Consider the following 9,589-nt stretch of genomic DNA (forward strand, 5'->3'; position numbering starts at 1 on the left):
CGAGCTCATATACCAAATATGCTGAGGGTAGCTCTTAAAGTTCCAGAGATCGTAAAGGTAGACTAAAGATATCTGCAGAATATATCAATATTAAGGTCAGATTCATTATTGAGCATACATATAAAGTCTAGACGAGCTCATATACCAAATTTGATGAAAGTAGCTCTTAAAGTTCCCGAGATCGTAAAGGTAGACTAAAGATATCTGAAGAATATATCAATATTGATATCAGATTAACTATTGAGCGTTTATATAAAGTCTAGACGAGCTCATTTACCAACTTTGCTTAAGATAGCTCTTAAAGTTCCCGAGTTCACATAGGTGGGTTGAGCATATCCCACGTATATAAAAATATTGAGGCCAGTTTCTATATTAAGCATACAGGTAAAGTCTTGAGTCTTCAGTTCAAATCGACAGACATCTAAATTGTGAACACATTTTACACTTTTTTCCCACCGACTGTTGCATAGTTATCCCCAATGTGTGGCATGCTCCCCATGCGGGCAATTCTTGTTTCGTGGGTACTTCAAAAACTATTTGCCGCTTTGCGATATTAATTTTTGCCTTACTTCCACTTTATGAGCAAAATCCATATAATCCATCAAAGAACATCTCAGACGTTCGCTGTACGTGTTTCGGAATTTCAATGCGAGATCTTTGCAAAAGCGACAACAACAACAACAACGCGACAGACACACACACACACACACGCACGCACACCCTGTATCATATATAGGTGTAGATATACATATATATATATATATATTCTGCTATACTACGTGCCAGCTCTTTGAGGTTGCAACTCGGGAACTGGGAACTGGGTCTGCAACTGCCCCTAGGGCACGTGTGGCAATGTCAAACGTTTCTGTTGTTGTTGTTGTTACAATTCTTCTGGTTATTGTTGTTGTTTTTATTGTCGTTGTCATGGTTCATAGTAAACCGTCTCAAGTGCTGGGCAATTAGATGCCAAAATAATGTGGAAAAAAACACATGAATATGGATACAGAAGGAGGAAATTGAAAGCAAAAAAAAAAAAAAATGAAGAAAAACTGCAGCCACACTTGACTTTTTGTTATTGCAGCGCGAAACGGGCCACGCCCAGTGGCAAGCTCGTAAATTGTTTATGTTGACAGTTGGGATTAAATCTGCAAACTACAAACTGCAACTGCAACTACTCGAGTTTATGTGTTGAGAAAATAGCATTTAAAATAATTATTTTAAGTCTTTAATTGAGACAAAAACCAACAACTCGGGTGGTCTTCGAAAACTATTAACAGAAGCTGCACTAGAAATATTTATTGGATATACGAAATCTTTCGAGAATATATCGAATATATAAGATATGCAGCCTGTATGGGCGTAAGTTGTGCAATGTTTATTTCTTATAGCCCGAACATAGTAAAAATGTTTAAATGGAATAAAATGTTGCATACATGACAGAGAAGAATGATTCGCCGAGCACATTAAGTATATATATTCCTGATCAGCATCAATAGACGAGTCGACCTAGTCATCTCTGTCTGCCCGTCTGTGTGCATACGCTGATCGCAGAGTTTTTAGTTTCAAGTCATCGTAAGTTACCCTGTTTCCAGGAGATCGATATATATCGATGTCGTCATGGAACTTTTAAGAGTCAGAGACATAACTTAACTAGAAGAGTGTATTATGCACATATCCTATTGATCTTAGAACTTGGTATTTCATATATTTCATTAAGGTCAGACAATAAACACACCAAATCGAGCTTAGAACCAGTGTTCTTTTAACAACTGGTTCAGTTCAATGTAGAAATAGAATTAGAAAAAATCTAGTTCGAACTTGATCAGTTTATAAAAAGCTTGCAGCAGAAGAGACAAGGATAATAATTCTTTATGTTATGATTTTCTCTTGTATTTTCACATTTCCCTAGACAAAGATAATGCTTCTTTCTCGTATGATTTCCTCTTTCGAGAGCAAGAAAAAACCCGCTTAAAGCCTTTTGGCATTTGGATTGGGAACTTTCAACTTTTACTTAACCTTTGGGTCTTTCGACTCTTAGCTAAAACGCGATTATAGGCACTTGAACAGATCTTGACAACTCGTGCCAATTGTCCAGATTAGAAGCTAATAGGTCCAGTAATTATTACAGGTAGCGCCCAGAAGCTTGAACCCTTTCATGTGCCAGCCTAGCCAGCCCCGCGGGCAGGTGTAATCTTAAGCGCTCTAAAACAGGTCAGCCAGATAGACGGTAGGACGGACAGGTAGCTAAGGCGAGCATCAGTTCGGGATTTTCTGGCATGCAAAAGGACAAGGCAGGCGGCGGCGTGGCCATGAGGCGAAGAGGCCTCCATTGTAAAGTCAGGGTCAGAGTCGAAGGTTGTAAAACCCCGAAAAGTACAAAGGCGCAAAAAGAATATATCGAATGCCAGGCTCTAGGAATTTCCCGAATGTCATAAAAGCGTTTTGAATGATTCCCAAAGCCTGAAAAATGCCGCGGCTGCAACGCGGATCATCATCATCATCATCATCAACGTCATGATGGGAGATGAGCCTCAGGCTGAGCCTGAGCCTGAGGCTGGCTACGGCTGCGGGTGCTGGCGTTAGGTTCTCGGCTCGGGACTACCTAAGCGCCGGCGACAGCGAGCAAAGTTATCACATTGGGTATGTAACTACATTTATCACAACCTAATATGACAAGTCGAATAACTTTTGCCTGACTACCCGGCAGCCCTCCCTCTCTCTCTCTCTCTCTCTCTCTCCCTCCCTCTCACTCTCTTGACAACTCGTTGGAGACTTTTGTCCACTCGTGAGCTCTGCCCCGCTCGCTCTGTGTGTAGCTGTCACAGTATTCGCTAATTGGAACATATTTTGCTGCATCAGCTTTGGCTGTGATGCTTCCCCCGCGACTCGCCGCCCTTCCCTCCCATCGACCGCCAGTCTGGTGCATGATGATGTACGCGCAGTCCGTTTGGGATTTATGCATCCTCTCCACTGTGCACAATGAAGATATCAGAATTTTGTGAGGCCTTGTCGCAAGTGCAAATAGTTGCGACTATCAAAATTAGCCGCAGCTAAGGGGACTGGCAGAGGGGAAAGTGGGAGGAGGGACAATCGATGCCCGATGGAGCCCACATCCATAATTCATAACGCTAATTAATAACGCCCCGCTTCAAATGTTGCGTGTGTGTGTGTGAGAGATGAAAGCCGAAAATGCCGCCCTATGCACATAACAGGATAATGAACTCGAGACACCACGCCCACACAGCGCCCCTTCGCCGCCCCCCTCCCTTTGCCGCTTGCTCTGCCCCGGTGCCTTATTGAAATTCAAATAAACCTCCTTTTTGAACGAAGGGTTTTCGATTTGAGTTTTAGTTGCGGCTGGATTCCCCTTTTTTTTCTCTGGGCATTGCCAGTCTGACATGGAAAATGTAACGCATTGAGGACAGTTCGGAAATCATATGGTATATATATATATTCTAGATCAGCATCAAAAGCCGTCTGTCTTTTTCTACATCCCACATCTAGATATCTTGCATAGCTCCGTCTTTCTGTTTATATGTCAGAACTGGCCAGATCGGACCACTATATCATATAGTTGCCATAGGAATCATCAGGCGAAAATTCTCATGTTTCACTTTTCTGTTTTTTCGGAATATTTTAAACAACTTTTACCATTCTCTACATTAGATTAGTATATTATGCAGTTCCCAAAGTAATTATTAAAGGAAATTCGGGTTTTTTTCAGAGCAAATTGTGTTTCTTTAAGCAATATTTTGAGCTACAATCAAATTCGAGTTAGTGTATAACAAACTTTTGTTGCTTACTCGGAATAAATTTAACTTTTAAGAACTTGCCAAAGTATTTAATAATGTGAGCTAACAATTTTTTTTATAAAATATTGCCATATAGCATATAGCTGCCATGGTAACACTTTCCACTTGCTTGGAAAAAACTCTTGTCTTTCGTATTTTCTTATAAATATCTCTAACTAAACGCAAATAGTTATTAGTTATCTAACGTTCCCTGCTTGGGCTTCTCTTATATATCTTGCAGCAGATATAGGAACAATCAGCATGCATTTCGCATGTGCCCGCCTGCAAGGGTATTTAGTATTCAGCATAGCTCTTTTTACTACATGCTCTGTTTTGTTGTTGTTGTTGTTGTGGTTTAATATATGTTTTGTTTTTCGGCTATCGCGGCGTTCGCATCGCGCCTTAGGTGTAAAAATAAATGTTTAAAGTAACAACTTCTTAAAGAGCTGAATTATGGGCCACATGCGCGGCCGAGCGACTGACTTGGCCGCACCCGCGCACCCTTCGCACCCGCGCACCCCCCCTCCACACCCGCGCCACATCTGACCGTGAATCATGCCATCAATCTGTGGATCCTTAGCATAGTCGAGAGCCTGAGCCTATAATTTGTACAAATTTGTTGGCCTGATTGATGCGACGGCGGCGCGTTTCTTCGTCTTTGGCCACAAAGTTGACCATGTGGCGCGCCAAAAAATCTATTAAACAACATTTCGAATTAAGTCCAAAACAAAAACAATGAAGACGCAGAAGAAGAAGAAGTGGTAAAAAAAACCAGCTGCCTGGACTCCATCCCCCCCCCCAGCTGAACAATGCACAACTTGACAGTTGCTGTTTATCAAATGCTCATTTCTTATGCTCTTCCATAAAAAGACCAAAAAAAAAAGAAAAGAAAAGAAAACAAAGGTGAAAGTTCTTCCGGCGCTGTCGTTTTCAATGCCCTTTCATAAGCCTTGCCTACTATTCTAATATCAAGGTGCAGTAGCGCTGCCCTCGCAATCGTCGTCCCCCTTTAACCTCTCTCAGCCCCACACTCTTTTCGGGTCGCCGAGGGGGAGACAATCGCATTGAGTTGTCAAGTGTCAGCGTTGACATTGAAAGAATAGAATCAAATGAAAATAATATGGAATAGTTGAGTAGAGAAAACTCCATGCCCTTACACTTTTCATTCCCGCTTTGGGCCCACATGGAGACCCAGACCCAGTTCTTTTACGGCAAGGTGACAATGGTCCTTAGAGATATCCTTCATTGTTCTGTTGCTCTTTAATGTGTCAAAATATAGTCCAAAGAGTGAGTCTGTCTTTTTTTTCTTTTTTTTTTGGTTGTTTTGTAATGCAAAAGTGATTTATTGTTCGGTTTGCTCTGTTTTCGGGGCGTGGGAGCGGACAATCCCGCGAACAACAGACTCTTTAATATAGCGAAGAAAAAGGATTTAGATTCAAGCAGCCAACGACCAAAAACAACTCGAAATGCAAAGGCCGCCATCTCTAGCTTAAAATGAACTGCGTTTTTAAGAAAATTTTTATAAACATATTTCTACAGCAGAATCTTGAAATCTGACTTTCAGAAAATTAATTGATTTGGTTGAAAATCGCATTTTTGTTCATAGAAAATTAAAAATTAAAAATATTACTTAATACCAATTTTTTTAATATATATTTAAGCTAAGTGTAAAACGCATTTCTAAACTCTAGTCTTAAGATTTCCAGTACATTTCTGGCTCAAATATTTATTAAATAAATAGGAATTAAAACATATTTATTTTAGGAATTTTTAAAAGAGAAAGTTGTTTTGGAAACTCGATATAAGACTGTCAATAGGCTTGGGTTATATTAAATAATTGTACAAATAATTTCCATACTTAAAATAAGCATAAAACTTCCTCAACTGAAGCCAAATATCGCATTGACTGGAAACTGTTGTTAAGTCGTGTCACTGAGAATATTTGAATTATGTAAATTGTTCTTGAAATGAGAATTTCGTTCTCAATTCAAGTAACTTCGATCTAAGCTGGGACAAAACATTGCTTTGTTCGTACGCAAATGTTAAATTTTATGTCCATGTTAGAGAAACGAGAATTAAGGCTTAAGTATAAAATAAAACATTCGTGAATATGTTTATCACACGTAGAACGTACAATTTGTTAGAGAAAGATTATGAGATGCGAAATGATTTATACAAACAATAAAAAATTTCGTGCGCAGCTTTAGCTAATTCAAAATTTTCCATACATCAATTTAATTGTTTTTTATATGAGTTTTCATAATTTGCAAATTTCTATATAAAATCTGTTACCTTTTCTCTTACCCAAGGAGGGGTGTATGTTGCGGAGAGCGTGAGTGTCAGTCAGTCAGTCTCGCTGTCTGTAAGTCAATCAGTCAGTCAGCTGGTCAATCAGTCCATCAGTCAGTCATTCAGGACAACGAGTTATATATACAGAGCTATTCGATACTTCATCTTGGTTACAATTTATAATTGGAAATGTATTGAAAAAATGTTCATCCAATAAACATTCCAATAAATCATCTAAATTCTCGCATTCCGATTTTTCAACTGCTTCAATATGCAACAAATTCGAACAACTGAAGTTATATTTTGAATGTCTGTGTTTTATTTGAGTTTTGGCGTCAATTTTGGTTATGTAAATTTTGTTCTCTTTGAGTTTTGGCTCGTCAGATCCGTTACAGATTCGATTGCCTTCCGTTCTTTTAAGTATTCGCCGCCTATTTCCGGCTTTGCGAAATGTTCGAATTCAATTGAAATAGCATATCTGAAGTATTTATTTTGAATTGCTTAGCGATAAGAGAGTTCCCAGTACTGGCCCGCCCTCCCCTGCGCCATAGCTGGCTATATCTCTCCTTCTCTATACATATAGCTGGATCTCTGTCTCTGTCTCTTTCGCTCCGCTGTACTCAAGTGCTTCGAGCACGCGTCAAGGGCGTCATTTTACTTATCAGCTTGTGGCCTCTGAACCTGGAACCTACCTGCGCTTTTTTTCATTTAGTATTTTTTGTGGTGTTTTTCGTGTAATTTGAATTTTGTAGTTTTCAACCACGCGCCAAGGCGGGGTTTACTTCTGCTATTTAATTAGGGGCTTTTACTTTTACTCTACCCTAACCGTGAGCTACCTGATGATGATGATGATGATGAGGCGCGTGTTGATGTGTCGGTTGATTAGCCCAAGTCAAGAAACAAGAAAAAAAGGGTTAAGAGCTTGCCTCTTTGATCTGGGCCCGTACGCTAATCCGGGCCCGTGCTTGAGTTTAGAATATTAACGGCTTCTCTGATGGCCCGCACATCCTGCTGGCCAGCTGGCACTTATAACCAATCTGTAGAGCGCAGTTCCACAACTGGCTCCAATCAATATATATATATATATATATATATTTTCATCGGCTCGCAACACGGGCACGGGCCACCATCATCAGGCAGCCCGCATCTTTGGCAACTCGCCTTGTGATGGGGGGCGTGGCTGCTGAAAATTGGCTCGGCTCTCCATAAGAAGAATCTTTCAGTTTGCTTAATAATTGTCTTTTATTTCATTTACAACAACTAATTAACATTTAATAATTAGCAATAATAGAAAAAAAATATCTGCTTATATTATATTTTATATATTTCATAAACTGGTCTCAAGTTAAACTTAAACTAAACAAAAAAAAATTCGCTTAAATTATGCAAAAAAAAAAAATAAATTGCTAAAAAGCATATTAAAATAATATTTAAGAATATAAAATGAATATTTAGAGTGCAAAAAAATATATATATATATGTATGATAATCGTAACTAGGCTAGAAACTGAGTCTATTTACAATTTGAGGCACTTGGTTCAACTCAAAATATTTTGACTAGAAAGCAAACAGCAGGATGATTATGATTGATGTTCGTTTTGGGGCCCTACTGCTCCTGCCACAGCGATATATAGTCCAGTATTTCCTCATCATCCGGCGTGCAGTCCTCCTCGTCCAGCTGGAAATGCTCGTACGGCTCGAACTTCAGCTGCAGCTGGGCATCCATGGGCGCCACGGGCGGGGATAGCTGCTGTGGCTGTGCCTCATAGGTGCCCGAGTCGAAGGACATGCTCGAATTGAATGAGGATGTCGGCGAGTGGCAGCCTCCAGTTGTTGTTGTTGTTGTCGTCGCTGTTGTTGTTGCTGCTGCTGCTGCTGGAGTTGTTGTTGTTGCCGCCAGCGTGTTGCCATTGAGCGTGATGGGCGTCAGCGGCTGATGGGGAAACTGCTGGCGCTGCAATTGCTGTTGCTGCTGCAGCGCTGTGGGCGTCGGCGTCGGGATGGGCGTGCCAGCTCCTGTTAGCAAAGCGCTGCTATAGTAGAGATTATGGCCCAGCTGCTGGCTGCCCAGGCTGGAGCTGCTGCTCGAGATGGATGAGCTATTGCTGCAGGTCTCCTCCTCGTCCAGGCACAGATTCAGCTGAGCGACATTGTAGTTGTTGCCATTGCTGCTCGGCCCGCCATTGAGATCATCGACCAGATCCTGCAGCCGCCTGATATACTCGACGGCGATGCGCAGCGTGTCCACCTTGGAGATTTTCTTGTGCGGCCCACGGCCGCCGCCCTTGGTCAGATCCGCTATGATCGACTGTGGTATATGCTGGCGCAGTCGGGCAAAGCTATTGTTCACCTGCTTGACACGGTTCCGTTCCCTGGCATTGCGACGCTGCACGGACTGCGACTGGTCCACGTTGTACGGCGAGCTGGTGGAGCAGCAGGAGCTGCTGCTGCTGCTACTGCTGCTGCTGCCGCTCGAGGCATTGGCCAGCGCCATGCCACGCGGCGTATATTTGCGCGTCTTGATCAGCGAGCCATTGCTGGAGCCGTTGCCGCTCGTCTTCAGCTCTGGAGCGGGCATTATGTGCTGGTAGCGATACATTTTGCTCGCACCGCCGATTGTTGTGGGAAATAGTTCGGCGGCGTTTTTGCCGACGGCGCTTGCATTGAACACCACACTTGACATTGTATATCTCTCGCTCACTCTCTGACTCTGTCTCGCACACACACGTTCAACAAAAAAAAAATTAGTATTATTTAACTTTTTGTTTTGGCAACGCAAATGTTTGTTTGAAGTACAAATTCTGTTTCTTTTTGGTTTCTTTTTTTTTTTCGAAGCTCAACTTGATCGTTTGACACCTTGCACAAGAATGAGTCCCTTCGTCCTAAACCTTCATGTTTTGTACCTTTCGCAATAGGCCGCGTGCGACTCACTCATGCGCTCTCAGCGCACGTCGCTCTCTCTCTCACTCGCTCACTCTCTCGCTCTCGGCTTGCGCTCATGCGCTTACCTGTGTGTGCAGGTCACAGCGACGGCAACCACCTGGCAATTGAGTCACACGCGTGCGGCAACTGTTGAGCTACAGGTAGTGAGAGAGAGAGAGAGAGCGAAAGTCAGAGAGATTGAGCAGGCGAGTGAGCAGCGGCTCTCTCAAATGCGCTCAGCTCTCTCGAGCTCGATCGCTGCCTGGCTGCCTGCTCGCTCCTGCCTAGCCTGCGCCTGATAAGACGCTCGCTCGCCATTTCGAACTGTTCCCACTCAGGCAACAAAAAAAAAAACTAACTAAATAAACTTCACTCAGGGCCTATCTTGAGTGTATTTTATTTTCTGATTGAGGATCGGTAGCTCGAGCTGAGCTCTGCCGCTGCCTTTGAGCAGCTCAGCAATGCATATTTATTTTATATATGAGCTCCTTTTGCTGTGGATTGTCCCAAATGAAACCAGCTCAAGAGGCAGCTAAAGTTCACTCAGAGCCATTTTCTTTAGCTTTAATTGCGAGGATCGGTAGATT

General features: G+C 42.1%; 1 protein-coding gene across 1 annotated transcript; it reads right to left on the bottom strand.

The window, feature by feature from the left end:
- Window positions 1-7,576: 7,576 nt before the first annotated feature.
- sc (scute) lies at window positions 7,577-8,783 on the bottom strand. The gene has a single exon (XM_064682696.1). It carries the CDS (start codon window positions 8,761-8,763, stop codon window positions 7,687-7,689), a length of 1,077 nt encoding a protein of 358 aa, XP_064538766.1. The 5' UTR covers window positions 8,764-8,783; the 3' UTR covers window positions 7,577-7,686.
- Between the last annotated feature and the right edge of the window lie 806 nt (window positions 8,784-9,589).

The sequence above is a fragment of the Drosophila montana genome, unplaced genomic scaffold (genome assembly GCF_035044405.1).
Source record: "Drosophila montana isolate Dmon_TW-CO22-7 unplaced genomic scaffold, ASM3504440v1 contig_2482_1, whole genome shotgun sequence".
NCBI lineage: Eukaryota > Metazoa > Arthropoda > Insecta > Diptera > Drosophilidae > Drosophila > Drosophila montana.